At 40.9% G+C, this 21,648-nt stretch overlaps 1 protein-coding gene and 1 non-coding gene across 8 annotated transcripts in view; both read left to right on the top strand.

The window, feature by feature from the left end:
• Positions 1–21,648, top strand: part of TMEM245 (transmembrane protein 245) — a 96,676-nt gene that overhangs the window by 61,518 nt on the left and 13,510 nt on the right. For 4 of the 7 annotated variants that reach the window (XM_084992138.1, XM_084992133.1, XM_021067267.2 and 1 more), the window contains 4 exons: positions 206–328; positions 458–603; positions 15,021–15,121; positions 16,387–16,561. In XM_084992138.1, coding sequence (XP_084848264.1) covers positions 206–328; positions 458–603; positions 15,021–15,121; positions 16,387–16,561 — 545 coding nt within the window. The remainder of the gene's footprint in view (positions 1–205; positions 329–457; positions 604–15,020; positions 15,122–16,386; positions 16,562–21,648) is intronic. The other 3 variants (XR_014825200.1, XR_014825196.1, XR_014825190.1) reach the window with 1 other exon arrangement.
• MIR32 (microRNA mir-32) lies at positions 4,190–4,259 on the top strand. Its single transcript, NR_049170.1, has one exon. It is a non-coding gene; the product is annotated as a microRNA mir-32 (primary transcript).

Genomic DNA, 21,648 nt, shown 5'->3' with positions numbered 1-21,648 from the left:
CAGCTACAGCTCTGATTAGACCCCTAGCCTGGAAACCTCCATACACTTCAGGTACAGCCCTAAAAATGAAAAAAAAATAATAAAATAATACTCAGTTTTTGTCATTTAAGTTTATGATACTAAAATACCACAGTAAGAGCACACTAGGTAGCTGTAGAATCTTCCTGAGGATTAGTTCTGATACTCAGTTTTCCCTCCTCATCAGATCTTAGAGTCTCTGTGGATCGTGATGAGCCGGAACGTGAGCCTGCTCTTCACCACTGTCACCACGCTCCTGACCATCCTGTTCTACAGCGGGACTGCCCTCCTCAACTTTGTTCTGTCTCTGGTATGTACACACGGATAAGCACGTGTCACACTTCCTTCCACAGTAAAGTCTATTCTTGGTTCCACTTGTGTTTCCTTCCTATAGTTTCCAAATGTGGTTTTTTAGGAGATACTGTCCTTTGTTTTGCAGATAATTTTCCTGACCACACTATTTTATCTATTAAGTTCCAGTGATGAGTACTACAAGCCGGTGAAGTGGGTGATAAGCCTGACACCACTATCTCAGCCAGGTCCTTCTTCTAATATTATTGGCCAGTCTGTGGAAGAAGCTATCAGGTACGGATAAGATAGATTTATGCTGTTCTAACTTCCTTCAGAAACTGCTCACCACGGAAGTCTATTTTTCTGTGTCTTGAACCTTCCTAGTAACATTGAGTGCTAAGCTAGTGACACTGGTGTTTTCAAAATTTTTGTTTGTTCGTCTTTTTAGGGCTGCACCCATGACATATGGAGGTTGTCAGGCTGGGGATCTAATTAGAGCTATAGCTGCTGGCTTACGCCACAGCCACAGCAACACCAAAACCAAGCCGTGTCTGTGACCTACCCCACAGCTCACAACAGTGCTGGATCCTTAACCCACTAAGCAAGCCCAGGGATTGAACCCACAACCTCATGGTTCCTAGTTGGATTTGTTTCTGCTATGCCACAATAGGAACTCCTTTTTTTTTTTTTTCCTTTGAGAGTTTCATGTGAGCAGTGCAAATGTTGATAAGAAAAAAATTCAAAATAGTTTCAGGATCCTACTCCCAAGTCTGTAATGTACAAAGGTCTGATGGGCTGTCCCCATCAGCTTTCCATCCCCAGGCTCTTTCTCCCGCTCCTGATCATTGTGTGCTTTGCTCAGGGGAATCCCCTCCTCAACCACACATATACCTCACCTTCTCTCAGAACCTTCCTTGCATTCTCAGGAATTCTAGCATTGCCCAGGAAGGAGAGTGGGTGGTCTTCCTGTTTCTTCTCCTCTCCTTCTGCAGCGGGCTATGCCCTCTGCAGGGGGTAGTTTGGATACCAGGAATGCAAAATTTTTGGTTACTTCCAAGTCACAGGGTCTGTGTGCATTGCAGGTTTTGACCAGAAATTTCCATTATTGTCTTTTGGTATCCATGTATTACAGGCTTGATTTCTGAATGAGATGATTCTGCTACTTTTATTCTTCATAGGATCTTTTCAACTCACTGGCCCTCTTTTCTTTTTCCTCTTCATCATTTTAGGTAGGGAGAGGCATTTTGAAGCCCTGTCCCAGCTCCCTTCCCAGCCTTTGTCCCTAATTGCTCTTAACTTATTAATGAGACCACTGCATTTTTATTTCTTATGAATAGCAACTCAGATTAAATCTTCATGTTTTCCATTACAGCTCCTTTTTCTAATAAGTTGTTAGGTGGTCTAAAGCTTCTCTTGAAGAAGAGCTTCTCTTCTCAGCTGGCATTTCTCTTTCCACATACTTTTAAGAAAATTCGGAGTTCCTGCTGTGGTGCAACGGGATTTGGCAGCATCTTAGGAGCACTGGGACGCAGGTTCGATCCCTGGCACAAGTGGGTTAAGGATCTGGCATTGCCACAACTGTGGCTTAGGTCAAAACTCTAGCTTGGATCTGATCCCTGGCCTGGGAACTCCATATGCTGCAGGGAGGCCAAAATGATAATTACTTGGAACTAGTCTTTGACAGAAATCTTGATTTGACTGGATAATTCTGATGGTTCTTGCCTTATTTTTTCATCATGTTCATGTAACAACTGGTGGAGATGCCACTTTGATCTTCGGAAGACCTTGGGTTACATTCAAATAGCATGCATGAACCTAAAATATATTTCCCTGGAAACTTTGCTGGGTTTTCTTCGTTTGTCCTACTAGCCTTTATTGGACAGCAAGTAGAATCAAAAAGCTGTTAGCCAGTTTCTAAGGTATCCACATGGGACCATTCATGTAAAGATTCCAAGTTTGGGAGTTTATTAACTAATTAACAGCTTTTAGAGTGAAATTATCCTCAGGAAAGTTACTTGCTTTAGCATCCTCTTCAAGCCTGTTTGACCTTTAATTATCATCTTTATTAATCTAGCAATAGATAGTTTATCTAAGTGACATCTGTCTGACTCAGAAATGTTTATGCATATGCTTTACCACCAAGGAAAAATAACTTTCTGTCTTCCTGAAAGGCTAAAGCTATTAAATCAATCATATCAAAGGCTGCCATAACCCTCAAGCCGGTGTGGCTTAAGCCAAGTTTTCCAGTAAAATATCTGCCTTACCCATGAAGAACTTTAAGAAAGATACTTCATTTTCCTGAAGTAACCTTTATTAGCACTGCCATTCTCCCACTATCTATCATCAAGTCATCTTTTTTTCATACCGAAGATGCCACCTCCTTTGTTTTAAACAGTATTCTTTAAAGTCCTGGTTGCTTGGAGTTGGTATGCTGAGCTGTGATTGGCACCTTGGTCCAGCTGATTGAGAGCTCTCGTCCATCTGGTATACCGTGATGCTTTCTAACAGGAGGAGCTGGTTGTGGCAGAAGATGATGAATTAAATTTGTGGTATTGTTAAGGCTTTTCAAATGGATGTATGAGCCTGGCAGCTACAAATTTAGGTCTTTGGTTTAGGAGGGAATTTGAGATTAGAGAGAAAGCAGTCCTCTACAGAGACATGAGGAAATATATGTCTTTTTACAGGTTACATTTGCCTTATCTTCTTGGGATTGTAACAGATGTGCTGCAACAGTAGCCCATGTCTTGGTTCCAAAATCTACTCATACAAAAGTGACTCATTTTATTTTATTTTTAATATGGAACAAAATTTAACAACCCTGAGTACCGTAAATGTAATCCTAATCATTTTCAAAGTTGGTAGATTTTTGTGAATCTGAAAAATATGACACAGACAAGATAGCTTGTTATAGTCTGGGCCATTTTTCTAACTACCACTGTATCAAGTTATATAAGTTATAAATTGTAATTCAGGATGATCTTTTGCAGTCTGAGTGCTTTTTATTTCTTTATTGGGTCAAATTCAAGATTTAGAATACACAGTTTGTTTACATAGATGCCTCTGAAATACTTTCTCATATACGTAAGATAAACAGCGAGTTCTGGTTTTACAAGCTCCTGACAAGGTTTTCATTCTTAGGATTGCATTCAAGATAGAATATGTTTCTTTATGGAAAAAGATTTTAAGAGGAAAAATACTATGCAAATGATTATGAATATACAATTATAATGTCCTGAGAGTGTAGGTTAGTCTATAAGTTATCAGTGATAGCAGGTTTTATAGGCCTCAGTCTTAGTTGCCATCAGTGTTGCAGATAAGTGGGAATTATTAAATACATTTTATATGATCCAGTAATAAGTTAAAAGTGGAATTGAAATTGGGAGTTAACTGCATGTCCAGACAGTGAAAGTGTCTTGGGGAATTCCTGCTGTGGCACAATGGGTTAAGAATCCGACTGCAGCGGTTCAGGTTGCAGTGGAGATGCAGGTTCCGTCCTCTGCCCAGTGCAGTGGGTTAAAGGATCTGGCGTTGCAGTTGCTGCAGTTTGGATTTATTCCCTGGCCCTGGAACATCCATAAGCTGTGGGAGTGACAATAAAAAGGAAAAATGTCTTTGTTTTTCAAGCTTTGCCTTCTGAAGTATGTGGCTGCTTGATAATCACTGTCTCATTGAATCCTGAACCTTAGTTATTTTTCTCCACTCTGAATAAGTATTCTTCTAAATTGAATACATTTGTGACTGGGTTTTCATTTCATGATTTTTTGAGTTAGTGGCATGCATCCCTTACTTCCAAACCATTTTCCTCCACTTAGAGCATGTTGTGTCCTGAATGTTTGCATCACACCCTTCTTCCCCGATGCTCCATCCTGCTTGCTCTGGTGGAGATATTGCACATTACTAAGTTGCATGTTGTCACGGCCTCAGTGCAATTTAGTGTGTGTGATATTTTCACATGAGTGCATGCACACGGGTATGGCTCTTGCTTGTGGGATTACAGCTTTTCAGGGCCGGAGGGAGTCCTGGTGAATTAGATGGGAGTATGTACCCTGAGATTTTCATGTGGAAAATGAATTTGCTTCCCATCACTACCCCCAGTTTTGCAGAATTAAAAGTATTTAAGTTTAAAAAAGTAAATCAGGAGTTCCCGTCGTGGTGCAGTGGTTAACAAATCTGACTAGGAACCATGAGGTTGCAGGTTCGATGCCTGCCCTTGCTCAGTGGGTTAACGATCCGGCGTTGCCGTGAGCTGTGGTGTGGGTCGCAGACGCGGCTCGGATCCCGTGTTGCTGTGGCTCTGGCGTAGGCTGGCAGCTACAGCTCTGATTAGACCCCTAGCCTGGGAACCTCCATATGCCACGGGAAGCGGCCCTAGAAAAGGCAAAAAGACAAAAAACCATAAATAATAAATAAATAAAATGATGGTTTAAAAAAAAAAAAGTAAATCAACATCGATTATTTAGTGAATCAGTATTACCAGTTTTTACTTTGAGTAAATTAAATAATCATTGGAAAGAAATTCTTGTGGATTTAAGTATATAAAAGTTTTGTTTAAATTAAAATGTATAAGAAAGAGTTTAAAGGTATAAGAAAATATATTTTCATTTATTTGAAAAGATCCTTCTCAGCACTGGACTAGAGAGGCATAATCTCTTAAGCATATTTGGGAAAATTAGCTAGAGTTATTCAGAAATAACTAAGTCATTAAATGTAATGCCTTTTTCACCTACTTGATTAAAGATCGGTCTAAACTTTTGCCTCAAGTTTTCAAGGGAAATGACCTTTAAAAACTTTGCCTTGTATTTAGTTTCTTGTTGTGGTGCTTTAAAAATTGTTAAATTCATTTTAATAGGCTTATAGTAGAACTAGTGTTGAGATATACATGTTTGCTCTTGCCTATGTAATTGAAACAACCTCTTGTTGATTTTTTTAGTTAGCACTAGAGTATGTATCCATGAACGTAGACATTGTCAAAGACAGAAATCCATTATTAATTATATAAAACTACTACCAAGGACTCCCCATGATTTGATGTGATGCTACTGTCATGTATGCTTGTGTGTGTGACTCACTGTTATTTCCAGCGGGGACGGAAGGCTTCCGTGGAAGCAGCTCCTCCTGAGCCCCTCAGCAGCATGTAGGTCTGTGTGCACGTGGTGACCATTCCCCTCTGCAACGGGAAACCCAGTGTCAACCAGGTTTCTGCACATTTCACTGTGGGGCTGGGTCTCTGGGGTGGCTGGTGAATCGGGAAAGGGAGGGAGCTGTAGCTTCTGGAGAGAGGTTAGGTAGTAGTAATGAAGGGAGCTGGCGGATCCTTTTCCCGATTTTATTTTATATGCTGTGTCTCTGGAGATGGCTGCCCTCTGCCCTGGCTTACCTTCTACTTGAGGTACAGCGTGTCACACAGAGGGCAGACTGCTGCTGTTCTGTGTCAGTAGATAATCGTGTTGTCCCCTAGGGGAATGATAGTCTAATATCTTCCTATCTGACCTTTAGAAAGAAAAGTGGGCGGAACCGGTGTAAGGAAATGTTGGGAGTGGGCAGAATTTGGTTGTAGGCTTTTGACTCTGCTTTTTTTTCTTTCCTCTTTCCTCTTTCCTTAGATTGTGCTTCCTACTTGTGAGTAGTCTAGGGCCCTATATACCTGAGGGAACAGAGTTTCTTTCATTTCTTTTTATTAATTTATTTATTTGTCTTTTTAGGGCCTTAAGTGTGGCATATGGAGGTTCCCAGGCTAGGGGTCTCCATTGGAGCTGTAGCTGCCAGCCTGTCACAGTCACAGCAACTCGAGCCGAACCACTACTCTGTGACTTACTCCACAGCTCATGGCAATGCCAGATCCGTAACCCACTGAGCCAAGCCAGGGATCAAACCTTCGTCCTCATGGATATTAGTTGGATTCGTTACTGCTGAGCCATGATGGGAACTCCTGCACAGAGCTTTTTGACTGGTTTTTCATTCTCTCCACCTGCCTCCTTGCTTCAAATCTCACTCCATTAAAGCACGTCATCTTATCAAATCCTGAGTGGTCTGGCTGGTTCTCTCTCACTCAGTTTAGAAAAGTAACATGAGTAACATGGCATTGCTGTGGCGTACATAGGCCATCGGCTAAAGCTCAGATTCGACCCCTAGCCTGGGAACCTCCGTAGGCCACGAATGTGGCCCTAAAATAAAAGACCACAAAATTTAAAAAAAAGTAACATGAACACTTTTTTTTGGTCAGAAATGAGAGGGGGTAATAGCTGAAGTAAAAAATTAGAAAACTTTTGAAAAAAGTAAGTTTCATCTTAGCGTTTATAAAGACAGAGAGCTGGTTAACAGTTACAATCCTAATGAGTCATTTGCACTCAATTCAAGCCTCTAGGAGTTAGATACATAGTTCTGTAAAGGAGGCTTGGCCACTCACACCTTTAAGTGCCCTAAGGAATCATTATGCAAGTGCTTATTAGGGAAAAACCTGGACGAAAAGCTGATTGTGTATGAACTTGGAACTTTTTTCACAGACAGGTATGCTTAGGCGAGACCTAACCAGATGGGATGCCCTAAGGCCTGCCTTCCAGAAGAGGGGACGCCACCCCATCGCATGTGGCATGGGACAGGGGAATGTCTGTGAGATTCTGGCAGTGGAAGGTCTCTCAGTGAGGACCTGTTAGAACTGGGAAGAACCAGGGGCTCTGCTGGTGGCATCCACTCAGAGCCAGACTGAGCTACCAAGAGAGGGGGAAGAGAAGCTCCTCCTGAGTCTCCTGGATTTGATTCTCTTCCATTGCTGAGTGCTGCAAAGGCCTGGAGATGGAGTTGGAGATGGAGATGGAGAACCAGTCAATCACCTTTAAAGAGTCACTGGAAAGAGAGGTCCTAGAAGGCAGCACAGGCAAATAGTCTTCCACTGAGAGGAGAGGATTGCAGTGGAGAGTGGAGGAAAACTATGTTATATGCATGCCAGATGGTGACCTTGGTACAGGTTGTCTGTAAATTTCTACAATAGGTGCTGGATCATAGGGCTGTGATCCCTTATAAAGGGAAGGGTAATTTCTGGTGGCACCCAGCACAGGTCATGCACATCCACCCTTAGAAAATGGCTCAAGTCAGAGCTTTTGTGATTTTTCGCAAGGAATTTGATGAAGTATATTGTAATGTCTTTCTTTGATAGCAAGACAGGAATAATGCTCACTGAATCTAAGTATCCAGAAAATGTTGATCAGTGGGCTGATATCAATGAGTGACTGAAATGAGAGAATGATCTTTCATTGGTCTGATTGTAAGGAATATTCTTACACTGATTAAACTTGATTTCTGGTAACGGACCTGTTCTCCATGACATTAGTTATGTGCCAGAAAGAGTTTTATTTCATCGTGAGAGTGACTTATTCCTAGCAATCTCGAATTACCTGAGAGGTAAGTGATTATATAGTCAGATTTGGGGATTTTATTGCTCATACAGCTTAATCAGTACCTTCAATTTAAAATAACGCAACACGTTGTGACATGTTACTTGCACTCTTAGCATTGCCATACCCTGTACTACTTTGGCACAAAGCAAATTATACTCCCTAGAACTGAGGGAGAAAAGAGAAATGTACTGTGTGCATTATTTTTAGCCTTACTACAATACTAATTGGTAATGATACAATTATAATAACACCAACCTAAGTGATTATTGTGCAGCAGGCACTAAGCCTAGCATTTTATTATTTTATTTTATTTTGTTTTATTTTATTTTTAGGGCCCCCACCCATAGCATATGGAATGTCCCAGGCCAGGGGTCTAATTGGCGCTATAGCTGCTGGCCTGCACCACAGCCACAGCAACGTGAGATCCAAGCTGCATACGTGACCTACACGACAGCTCACGGTAATGCCAGATCTCTAATACACTGAGTGAGGCCAGGGATCAGAGCCACATCCTTATGGATACTAGTCAGGTTCATTATCGCTGAACCACAACAGGAACTCCAAGACTAGCATTTTTGTTTTTGTTTTTGTTTTCTGATTTTTAGGGCCGCATCCGAGGCTAGGGGTGTTATCGGAGCTACAGCTGCCAGCCTATGCCAGAGCCACAGCAACACCATATCCAAGCTGCATCTGCGACCTACACCACAGCTCATGGCAACGTTGGATCCTTAACCCACTGAGCAAGGCCAGGGGTCAAACCTGCAACCCCATGGTTCCCAATGGGATTCGTTTCTCCTGTGCCACGATGGGAACTCTCCAAGCCTAGCACTTTAATTGCATTATTGTTATTGTTGTTTTTCTTTTTGGCTGTTCCTGTGGCCTATGGAAGTTTTGGGGCCAGGGATCAAACCCTTAGCACAGCAACAACCCATGCTACAGCAGTAACAACGCCAGGTCCTTAACCTGCTGAGCCACAGAGGAACTCCCTAATTGCATTATTAATCTTCATAATAACACTATGAGGTGAATGCCATTATCACTATTTTACAATTGAGGGTGAGACTGAGAAACATTTCATGGTGTTCAAGATCAGGTCGCAAATAAGTGACAGACTGGAATTCTAAAGCCGCTGGTGACAAAGCCAGAACTATTTCAGGTTTTGTGACTCCCATTGTCCTGTTATTTCTACCAAATCCATATGCTTTTATTTCTCCTTCCTTAACATTTCTCTTTCATTTATTGCATTTTCTTGTTTCCCTCCTCACTGCTACTCCTTTAGTTTCTGAGTCTCCTAACTCCTAGGCCAGTCTCCTTCCTTTTAGTTTATCCTCTACCCTAACATGTGCTGAGTAGTCACTGTGTGCCAGCACCAAATTATGTGATTTGCATATGTTATTTCATTGATTGTCTGTTAGGAACCCTCATTCGTCCAGAAAAGAGACCTCTGGTGAGACATCAAGTAAATCTGTAAAACTGGAAGGGTGCTTCAGTTAAAAAAAAAAAAAAAGTCAACATAATGAGGGCTTGAGTTATTCCAGGTGAGGAGGCAAGAACAACCCTCAAAATTGTTGGCTCTCTGTACCAGGTCACTCTGGAGAACTAACTCCCAGTCCACACACCCAGAGCATTGAAGGCTAGAGTGGGACCCATAGGTTCTATACACACACTCTGAGCACATACATGGCTTGTCTCATTTCTCACCCCACACTGCCCACTGTCCTCATGTTCTTCCTCTGTTTTCCAGAGCACTTCACTGTAATGGTATAAGACCCCAGTTTGTTGCAGTGGATATACTGAGCTCCTCTCTCCTCTTGGAAGTGGTCGGCTAGGATAACCATGATCGAATCAAGGCCCTGTCCAGGACCAGATGCAGCTGTAATATAGCCCAAGCTTCTTTTGGGTGGTCTCTTGACGTTGAAAGCTGTTAAGTACGTGACTGACCTGCATGAGAATTTCTTAGTAATTTGTAACAGAAATCTGGACACCAGAAATGATACTCACCCAACATCTTGGCCTTGAGTGAGCTGAGTTCCTGGATTGGGAGTCAGTGTACCAGGAAGCATAGATAGCTCCAGCAATTTCCAGGAGGGTTTTCTTGCCTTTTAATTATGGGTAGCTCAGGTTCATATCACCTTCATTTTGATCTTTTTTTTTCTTCTCATTTTTCAAAAAAACATACTGTACTTACAGTTTAACAGATTTAACCTGGGTTCTGACCAGGAGTTTCTTTTCTGCATGGATGAGGAGACCCAAAAGGAAATCAGTGAAATAACATATGCAAAACAAGTAACACAGTGCTTGGCATATGGTGGGTTGTACAAGTTTACTATTGCTGCATAACAAATATTCCGTGAACTTAGTGGCTTAAACAACACAGACTTTTTATTTTACAGCTCTGCCGGTTGGAAATCTTAAAATCAAGGTATCAGTAGGACTGCATTTTTTCTGGAGGCTTTAGGGGAGAGTACATTTTCTTGTCGTCCCAGCTTCTAGAGACTGCCCACATTCTTCAGCTTATGGTCCCTTCCTCTGTCTTCAGTGCCACCAGCATTGCTTCTTCAAATCTCTCTTTCTCTCCACACCTTTTTTTTTTTGGTCTTTTTGCCTTTTCTAGGGCTGCTCCCACGGCATGTGGAAGTTCCCAGGCTAGGGGTCTAATTGGAGCTGTAGCCGCTGGCCTACGCCAGAGCCACAGCAATGTGGGATCCGAGCCGCGTCTGCAACCTACACCACAGCTCATGGCAACACCGGATCCTTAACCCACTGAGCAAGGTCAGGGATAGAACCCGCAACCTCACGGTTCCTAGTTGGATTTGTTAACCATTTCGCTATGATGGGAACTCCTCTCTCTGAAACTGTACTTCTAGCCTCTTGTCTCCTTCCCTTACTCAGACTCTACTGCCTTTCTCTTTTTCTAAGTTTTGTGTTTTTTTTTTTTTTTTGGAGATACAGTTCACATGCATAAAATTCACCATAAAGTGTACAATTCAGTGGTTTTTAGTATATTCAATTTGGTTAACCATCACATTCTCTAATATTAGCACCTCCTCCCTCTTATAAAGACTTTTGTGATTACATTGGGCCTCCCAGTGTAAGTAGTCCAGGATAACCTCCCCATCTCAGCATTAATCACATCTGCAAGGCCTCTTTTGCCATCTAAGTTAACATATTCACAGCATTAGGATGCAGACATTATTGTGGGGCCGTTTTTCAGACTGCCATCTGGGTCCTCAGCAAGTGGTAGTTTCTCTTGACCTTACCTTCTCAACTCTGATACACTAAGCTCTGAGGCACAAACTTCTAGAGTCTTTATCATCATCAAGCTCCTCTGAGTGCTGATCGAGTATACTGATCTCAGGAAATCTGATAACAGTAATACCGGTAGAAGCTACTGTTTATTGAGCACCTACTATGTGCCAGGTTAGTTATGAGAGGCTTCAGATGTGTTGTCATTTAGTTTTCCAGAAGTTGAATTGCTCTTTCTGCCAGCATCCACCCACATATTACCTCAAGTGTGAAGTTAAGCCTTGTACCTTGAGGAGATGTGGTGTGTGATGCAGCAGGCGGTAACTTCTGGCTGCATGTCTGTGGACTGTAGGTGTTCTCTGAATGGAGAGAGAAAAACAATTGCTAATGTTTCTTAAAAAGTTAGACAGGCACCATATGACCCAGTATCTTCACTCCAAAGTATTTACTGCAAAGCAGTGAAAGCATATATCCAAAACTTGTGCTCAAATGTTCATAGTAGTATTTTACACAATAGCCCCAAACTGGAAACCGCCCAAATACCCATCAACTGATGAATGGATAAACAAATTGATAATATCCCTATAATGGGATACTACTCAGCAGTGATGAACCTCAAAAGCATTATAGTAGGTAAAAGAAACTAAACACAAAAAGCTACGTAATGACAGTGGGAATGTGCTTGACTATTGAACTGTCCACTTAAAAATGGTTAAACGGTGAGTTTCCTTCGTGGCTGAGTGGTTAAGGAACCCGACTAGGACCCATGAGGGTATGGGTTTGATCTCTGGCCTTGCTCAGTGGGTTAAGGATCTGCCATGGGCTGTGGGGTAGGTCGCAGACATGGCTCAGATTTGGCATTGCTGTGACTGGCATAGACTGGCAGCTGTAGCTCTTATTTGACCCCTAGCCTGGGAACTTCCATATGCTGTGGGTGCGGCCCTAAAAAGCAAAAAAAAAAAAAAAAAAGTTAAATGGTAAGTTTCATTTTATGTATATTTTACCATAGTTTTTTAAGAAAGGTATGTAGCATACGATTCCGTTAATAAGAATTTCTAAAAAAGGCAGTGTAGTAACGGAAAACCTATCTAGTGGCTGTCAGAGACCAGGTTCCGGGAGGGATTCACTATAAAAGGGCATGAGGAAACTTTTTGGCAGGATGGAAATGTTCTATATTTTGATTCTAGTAGTAGTTGTGCAACTGTATGCATTTGTTAAAATTTGCTGAATTATATTCACTTAATGAGTTTTAATTTTTGTTTGTAAGTTACAATTGAGTAAAACTGAATACAGAAAAAAAAGAAGAGGAAAAAATGGCTAGGAATTTGAGGAGTTAAAAAGTTCTTAGTAAATTAGGAGTTCCCGTCGTGGCGCAGTGGTTAACGAATCCGACTAGGAACCATGAGGTTGCGGGTTTGGTCCCTGCCCTTGCTCAGTGGGTTAATGATCCGGCGTTGCCGTGAGCTGTGGTGTAGGTTGCAGACGCGGCTCGGATCCTGCGTTGCTATGGCTGTGGTCTAGGCCAGTGGCTACAGCTCCGATTGGACCCCTAGCCTGGGAACCTCCATATGCCGTGGGAGCGGCCCAAAGAAATAGCAAAAAGACCAAAAAAAAAAAAAAAGTTCTTAGTAAATTATTAGGTATTTCCTCTGTTTTTTTGTAAAGCTGTGTGCCCGATTGTAATAAGTGTGAGGGGAATATATTGTCCTGTCTTCCCTCATTGGGGTGCATGAAAATGTGCAGTTACTGCAAACAATAGATAGTGCATTTAGAATGCACAAAACTACTTAAAATTTGCCTTACTGAGAGTATTACCAACAGCCAGTATTCCCAGCAGTAGAAGAAAGGGAGACTGTTTTCCTACAAGTGGTCCTTTTTTTAATTGGGCTTTGCTTACTTGCCACCTAGAGGGTGATTCAGTTGTGATAGTTCCATTGCACTTGGATGTTAACTTGTTTTTGACTTAAAATTTTTTAAATACCATAAGGTATATCAAAGTATCACACGTATATCTTTTCTCACCAGGCCCCCTCCCCATTCTAGTCCGATTCTGTACTTTTTTTCTTAGCCTTTGTTCTCATTAATCCCTTCATGATATTTGATATTGTTATTACCTCATTCTCAAAAGCTTCTTTCTCCCTTGATCTCTGGGAATAGTATCCTCTAGTGATTCTTCCTAGTAGAGAAGTGATTTCATTATCTCTTTGGCTGCTGTATCTTTGTCCTTAGGTCCCTCATGCAGACATAGCTCATTGGCCCATTTTTTTTTAGGTTTGCAGCGAGGGATATCTTACCCTTTCCTATGATTAGTCTTTTTGGGTGCATCTCCAATCTCTTGTCTCAAGTTCTCTATTAAGCCTTATCTCTTATTTCCAGCTACCTCCAGGGTATTTTATCATCCTTTTTTGACAGAACATTGTCCAAACTAAACTCCCTTTTCCTCCATGTCTTCTCCCACTCTGTGGTTCCTGGTGACTTTGAGACACTGCCTTTCTCTCTCAGATTTAAAAACTGAATCTGTTATGTTCTCTTTTTCTTTCATGTCTTCTGTTCAGTTACTGTTCAGATCTTTTATATTTCCTGTGGGCTGTCTGTCTTCTTCTGTCTCGTCTTTTTGATACCTCTTTAGTCTGTGTTGTTATTGTCAGAGGTCATATGGCATCTTTAAGATGTTCTTGAGTGAAAGCTTCTGGTCAGTATGGCAAGGTTTCACGATTTGGGGAGCCACTTTGTCACCAAATCCATGCCCCAGAACCCTATGAAATGGCTGAATCAGTAAGTGCCAAAGTTTGACTTTGCGCTCATTGTACCGCCTCTGTGGGATGCTTTGGAAAAGTTTGGTCCTTTTGTGTGTACAGTGTCACTTTTGCTGCCACGGTTTCTGCTTTTTCAATTACAGACAGCTTTTCCTTCCCTCCTGAGTATGTGAATGTGTCTCCCGTGCACCCTGCAGATTCCTGGTTTTTGTAATTTTGTGATATCTTGGGATAACTTAAGGTTTGCTGCCTTTGTGTTTTCTCCGAGCAGTTCCTTATTTCTCTTCCTTACACAGTGCCGCCTTAATCTTCCAACTGAAGCAAACATGAAGCACCTGAGATTTTCCTGCGCCTCATTCCTATTAATCACCGAATATGTGTGTCTGTTTTTACCCTGCTTGTATTTTCCTCTCTGATTTTACTTTGGAGTTTGTTAAGTTTTGTTTTGTTTTTGTTTGTTTGTTTTTTGTAAATTCTCTCCCAGTGACCTGCATACTTTGATAACATTTGTAGAACTTACTTTGTAGTTTTAGTTGCCTGATTGAAGAGACATGGGAACATTTTGTGAACAAGAGAAGAAGAACTGTTAGGAGTTCCCGTCATGGCTCAGTGGTTAATGAATCCGACTAGGAACCATGAGGTTTCGGGTTCAATCCCTGGACTCTCTCTGTGGGTTAAGGATCCGGCGTTGCCATGAGCTGTGGTGTAGGTCGCAGACACGGCTTGGATCTGGCATGGCTGTGGCTGTGGCGTAAGCTGGCAGCTGTAGCTCACATTAGACCCCTATCCTGGGAACCTCCATATGCTGCAAGTGCAGCCCTAAAAAGCAAAAAAAAAAAAAAAAAAAAGAAAAGAAAAGAAAAGCAAAAAGAAAGACTGTTATATTATCCTTCACTTGCTCTTCCCAAAAGGGAGGACTGGCCACAGCCTGGGTGTTTCAGAATTTAACTACATCCTCAGAAATGTGATATTCACACTTAACTTTTCTATTTATTTTGGTGGCAAACGATCTACTTCAGAAGTGAAGAATTGATGGGTTATTTCAGTAAATAGGGTATTTGAAGGAGTTTTGTTTCAATTATCTTTCATCAGAGAAATTTAAAGAACCTTTTAGCAAATCTGCTTGAAGCTTTCACTGTAAGAGTTTTATGTTTATAAAATGAAAACAACATTCTCAGGCCATTGGAAAATTGAAGCTATTATTAGATTTGGAATAAAATCACCAGAACCTAGAAATACTGATTTTTTTTTTTTCCTGAATAACAGTGTGATGCTATATTTATGTTCTTTCCTTTTTTTCCTTTGGACATTCTAGAGGGGTGTTTGATGCTTCCCTCAAAATGGCTGGTTTCTATGGATTGTACACCTGGCTGACTCATACTATATTTGGCATCAATATTGTCTTTATACCATCAGGTAACAACTGTATCATAACTTTCACTGTCCTCCTTTTAAGGAATATTAAGCCTTTTCAATAGATTGTCATCTTCCTCAAATTTAAAATACTGAATTTTGCGATCTAATCTAGTCCAGGTTAGGAGCAGAAATATGATTGGTAATGTTTGTTTATTGCTGTATCCCCAGTAGCTAAAACAATACCCAGCTCATAGGAAGCACTGCATAAGTATTTGTTAATTAAACCTACTGTTCTGGGAAGGGGTGAGTGGGAAGAAAGATCCTTCAACTAATAGGGTTATTTTTGTTTTTATAATAATATTTCATTTTTATTAGAAATAAATAAGGTAAAATATGGATATTCTTATCTGAAATTTAAAAACCAAATTTCTGATGTGGCTTTGGACTCAGTACAAATTTTTTTTTTTTTTTTTTTTTTTTTTTTTTACTGGCCACACCTATGGCATATGGAAGTTCTTGGGCCAGGGATTGAATCAGAGCTGCAGCTGCAACTTATGCTATAGCTATGGCAACACCAGATCCTTAACCCACTGCTGAGGGAACTCCTGAACTCAGTACAAATTTTTGACCAGTAAGGCTATAGTTATATTTTAGGACTCTTTAGTCATCCTTTGGTTCCCTGAGAGAATGGTTCCAGAACCCCCTAAAGATACCAAAATCTGTGAATACTTAAGTCCTTTGTATCTGCAGATTCCACATCCAAGGATACAGAGGCCAACTGTATATGTAGTAACTAACCACTGATTCAGAATAATAACTGCAAGACACTGAAATTCTGTTGCCTAAGAACATGGAATTCCTATTGTGGCTCAGCAGGCTAAGAACCCAACATTAGTGTCCCTGAGGTTGTGTGTTCGATCCCTGGCCTCTTTCAGTGGGGTGGGTATCCCATGTTGTTGCGTGGGTCCCAGATGTGGTTCTGATCTGGTGTTGCTATAGCTGGCAGCTGCAGGTCCGATTTGACCCCTGGACCAGGAACTTCTACAGGTGTGGCCATAAAAAGAAAAAAAAGAAAGAACAGATTATGAAGTAGACACACACTTTAGAAAGATTTTTCATTATCCAGTTTTAAGATCTTTCGCCTCATTCAACTAGCAAATTCAGTTAAACTGGGCATATTATTCCCCTAATCTTTGAGTTTGTATTTGTTTAACTTGTTTTGGTGGAAAATTTTAAGTATTTGGAGCTAGTGCTTGGATTCTGCTGTTGTTTTATTGCTTTGATGATGATGTTAAGTTGCTTTTCTTCTTTTAATCCTTTATTAGCTTTAGCGGCAATCCTTGGAGCAGTGCCATTTCTGGGCACATATTGGGCAGCAGTACCTGCAGTTCTAGACCTGTGGCTTACTCAAGGCTTAGGGTGCAAAGCCATCTTACTGTTGGTTTTTCATCTCTTGCCAACATACTTTGTAGATACTGCCATCTATTCTGATATATCAGGGTAAGTATTCCACAGAACTTCCGAGGTTGGTAGTGAATCATATCTAGGAATTTCTGTGGTCTTTTTTTTTAAAAGGGTTTTTTTTTTTTCCCCTTTTTTGGGGACCTGGGGGGAAAGGACAGGTGGTGAGATTTTTCAGTGAAGTGATCTTTCTGATCCCACAGATTTAATCAGAGTTTAACTTATAATTAATATTGTTTGCAAGGTGTGCTATTTTGTCATAAGTATTATTTACAATATATGAGACCGTGGGTTAAAACAAAAGTTGAAAGAATCCTTAGGTTTAGTGCCATTTAACCTAAGAAAAAAGTATTACTATACGTATAGTAACAAGATAGTAGTCATTTTCAGAATGCCTTTGCTTTTGGAGAAAGACATTATTAAGTTGTATGTCTGAGGATTTCCTCGTAAAATGAAATCTCATCAAGTTTCTATCCAGCAAGCAGTGCTTTCTTACTTAAGATGTCATAATACGGGTCTATGATGGCTACAGGTTAACCTGTAGGCCACCAGGACAGTCCTGTGATGAGTACAGGTTAAATTTAAAGGAGAAGCCAAACTCGAACTATATAATAAATATCTGTCTGTTTTGGTAGGTTTTTTTTTTGTTGTTGTTGTTTGACACTAGCAATATTTCTGTTTACTTTTAGATTCCATCTCACTGTTTTGGTAGGTTTTGATGGCTCTTTTCGAAATCGTATTCAGGAGTTCCCGTCGTGGCTCAGTGGTTAACGAATCCGACTAGGAACCATGAGGTTGCGGGTTCGATCCCTGCCCTTGCTCAGTGGGTTAACGATCCGGTGTTGCTGTGAGCTGTGGTGTAGGTCGCAGACGTGGCTCGGATCCCGTGCTGCTGTGGCCCTGGCGTAGGCCAGTGGCTCCAGCTCCGATTGGACCCCTAGCCTGGGAACCTCCATATGCCGCGGGAGCGGCCCAAGAAATAGCAACAACAACAACAACAAAAGACAAAAGACAAAAAAAAAAAAAAAGAAAAAAGAAATCGTATTCAATAAATCAAGCTGATTTTTATTTACTCACATATCCAGATTAATGTTGCTTATTAGAACTTAGGATGTGACCAAATATTGAATTTTATTCAGCTATTCAAATTCAGAATATGGCCTGCTGGAACTATCGTAATAGTTAATATGTGAAATTTTCTTCAAGTGGAACTCATTACAATAAGTGTAGGCAGGATCTAAATTTACAGGAAAAGGACCCTTCAGTTAATTTGAAGTATGGCACCTAGTTTTCTCTGTAGCAAGTTAAAGTGGAAAATAAATGATACAGAACTACTCAAAAGTTCCAGAGTTCTAGAGCAAAAAGAACTCCATAAGCAAACCTTAAGGGACCTTGTATGCCTAAAATTTGAAGATAAAAAGAAAACTTTAGAGTGTGCCTAACATTTAACAATTGAAGTTTAAACAGTAAATAGTAGTTACAGGATTTACAGCTAAGTGTTTTCATTTCTTTAAACTTTGCTGTAACCTTATGTCAAGATTTTTAGCTAGACTTTAAGACTTACATATAGTTTTATCTTAATATTGAAATAACAGCTTATTTAACCAACATCATTAGGAAACTAAAGATTTTACATAAATGGCTTTATTTAATTTTTTAATAAATTAAGCTTATATTTAAAACCTCCCATACTTTTTTTTTTTAAGCTTTAAGCATTTTCGATAATTTTTTTCCTCAAAGATATTATTTAGGAAAAATGCTTACTTACACAGCATAACTTGGAAGACTGCCCTAAACTCTTTTTTGGAAGGAGGAAGACAGGTACATTACAAATGTAGTGTATTGGTTTCCTGAAGACTGGCTCACCGTAAGTGGTACTGAACTTTAATACAGTATAGGATATCCTTCCAAGGTATTTAGTTACTTGGTCTTCACGAAATTGTTCTCATCATCCGTGTTTAAAAACTAGAAACAGGAGTTCCTGTCGTGGCTCAGTGGTTAACGAATCCAACTAGGAGTCATGAGGTTTCAGGTTCGATCCCTGGCCTCGCTCAGTGGGTTAAGGATCTGGCGTTGCCATGAGCTGTGGTGTAGGTGGCAGACTCGGCTTGGATCCCAAGTTGCTGTGGCTCTGGTGTAGGCCGGTGACTACAGCTCCGATTAGACCCCTAGCCTGGGAATCTCCATATGCTGCAGTAGCGGCCCTAGAAAAGGCAAAAAGACAAAAAAATAAAAACTAGAAACAAGGCATTTTTTATTCCCTCTTATGTCAGGGTGCTATGTTAGCATTATCATATGCTGTGCTACTCTAATCTACAGGGCCTATCTCCCTCACTTCACTGTATTGTGCTTTACAGATACTGCATTTTGCTTTGGTTTTTTATTTTGTTATTATTTTTTAAACAAATTGAAGGTTTGTGACAGCCGTGTGTTGATGCCATTTTTCCAACAGCATTTGCTCAGTTTGTGTCTCTGTCACATTTTGGTAATTCTCAAAACAGTTTAAACTTTTTTATTATTATATTTGTTATAGTGGTCTATGATCAGTGTTCTTTGATGTTACTATTATAATTGTTCCGGGGTGCTATGAACTACACCCATATAAGATGGCAAATATAATTGATAAATGTTGTGTGTGTTCTGACTGCTCCATCAACCAGCCTTCTCTCTCTCTCTCTCCCTCTCCTTGGGTCTCCCTATTCCCTGAGACACAACAGTATTGAAATAAGCCCAGTTAATAACCTTGGAGTGGCATCTAAGTGTTGAAATAAAAGGGAGAGTCCCACATCTCTCATCTTAAATCAAAAGGAAGAAACGATTAAGCTTAATGAAGAAGGCATGTTGAAATCTGAGGTAGGCTTGAAGCTAGGCCTGTTGAGCTAAACAGTTAGCCAAGTTGTGAATGCAAAGGAAAAGTTCTTGAAGGAAGTGAAAAGTACTATATACCAGCTAACACACCAATGATAAGAAGGCAGAATAGCCTTTTTGCTGATAAGGAGAAGGTTTTGGTGGTGTGGATGGAAGATCAAAGCAACTACAATATTCCCTTAAGCCAAAGCCTATTCTGGAGCAAGACCCCAACTCTTTTCCATCCTTTGAAGGCTGAGAGAGGTGAGGAAACAGCAGAAGAAGTTTGAAGCTAGCAGAGTTTTGTTCATAAGGTTTAAGGGAAAAAGCCATCTCGAGAACATAAAAGTGCAAGGTGAAGCAGCAAGTACTGGTGTAGAAGCTGCAGCAAATTAGCCAGAAGATCTAGCTAGGAAAATAGTGAAAGCGGCTACATTAAATAGGTTTCCAGTGTTGACAAAACAGCCTTTTTGTTTAGGAAAGGCAAGAGGTGCCATCTAGGACTTGCAGTGCCTGGCTTCAAATCTTGAAAGGACAGGTTGATTCAAATTTTAGGGGCTAAGGCAGCTAGTAACTTTAAATTGAAGCCAGTGCTCATTTACTGTTCTAAAATCTTTGGGCTCTTAAGAATTAAGCTAAATACTCTGCCTCTGCTGAAAACCTGGATGACACACATTTGTTTACAGCATGGTTTACTGAATATTTTAAACCCATTCTTGAGACCTACTACTCAGGAAAGAAAAGATTCTTTCAAAATACTACTGCTCATTGACAGTGTACTTGGTCATCCAAGCTCTCTGATGGAAATGTACAATGATTCCTCTTGTTTTCATGCCTGTAACACAACATCCATTCTGCAGCCCGTGGATTAAGGAGTAATTTTGACTTCGAAGTGTTAGGTAAAAAATACATTTTGTGAGGCCATACCTGCTATAGGTAGTGAATAGGTAGTGATTCTTCTGATGGATCTGGGCAAAACCAATTGAAAACCTTCTGGAAAGGATTTTACCATTCTAGATGCCATTAAGAATTCATGATTCATGGGAAGAGGTCACAATGTCAACTTAAACAGGAGTTTGGAAGAAGTTGATTCCAACCTTCTTGGATCACTCTGAGGGCTTCAAGACTTCAGTGGGGGAGTTCCCGTCGTGGCGCAGTGGTTAACGAATCCGACTAGGAACCATGAGGTTGCAGGTTCTATCCCTGCCCTTGCTCAGTGGGTTAATGATCCGGCATTGCCGTGAGCTGTGGTGTAGGTTGCAGACGCGGCTCGGATCCCGCGTTGCTGTGGCTCTGGTGTAGGCCGGTGGCTACAGCTCCGATTCAACCCCTAGCCTGGGAACCTCCATATGCCGAGGGATCGGCCCAAGAAATAGCAACAACAACAACAACAACAAAAAAGACAAAAGACAAAAAAAGAAAAAGAAAAAAGACTTCAGTGGTAGAAGTAACTGTAGATGTGGTGGAAAGAACAAGAGAACTAGAATTAGAAGATGTGACTGAATTGCTGTAGTCTCATGATGAAACTTTAATGGATAAGGAGTTGCTTCTTAGGAATGAACAAAAAAAGTAGTGTTTTCTTGCAATGGAATCTACTCCTGGTGAAGATACAGCAAAACATTACTGTTGTCTTTTTTTTTTTTTTTATGCCACACCCACAGCATATGAAAGTTCCCAGGCTAGGAGCTGCAGCTGCTGGCCTACACCATAGCTCACAGCAACACCAGATCTTTAACCCACTGAGCAGGACTAGGGATTGAACCTGAGTCCTCATGGATACTAGTCAGGTTCTTAACCTGCTGAGCCACAATGGGAACTCCTGTTGTCTTATTTTAAGAAATTGTTGGAGTTCCTGCTGTGGTGCAGTGGGATCAGTGGGAGCACTGGGACACAGGTTCAATCCCCAGCCCGGCACAGTGGGTTAAGGATCCAGCATTGCCACAGCTTCAGCTTAGGTCACAACTGCAACTTGGATCTGATCCCTGGCCCTTGAACTCCATATGCTGCAGGGCAGCCAAAAAGAAAAAAAAGAAATTTTCACGGGCACCCTAGCCTTCAGCAGCCAGTCACCCTCATCAGTCAGCAGCCATCAACACCAAGACAAGACTCTTCACCAGCAAAAAGATTTTGACTTGCTGAAGGTTCACATGATGGTTTGCATTTTTTACCAATAAAGTATGTTTGAATTAAGTTATATACATGAGAGTTCTCTTTGTGGCTCAGCAGGTTAAGAGCCCAACTAGTATCCAGGAGAATTCGGGTTCAGTCCTTGGCCTTGT

This window comes from Sus scrofa, chromosome 1 (assembly GCF_054392235.1).
Source record: "Sus scrofa isolate SSC_HxYL_T2T_F1_AM1 chromosome 1, Sscrofa_HxYL_maternal_Yorkshire_Landrace_v2.0, whole genome shotgun sequence".
Classification (NCBI taxonomy): Eukaryota; Metazoa; Chordata; class Mammalia; order Artiodactyla; family Suidae; genus Sus; species Sus scrofa.
The sequence above is the reverse complement of the archived record's forward strand: the minus strand, read 5'-3'. Positions and strand labels throughout refer to the sequence as shown.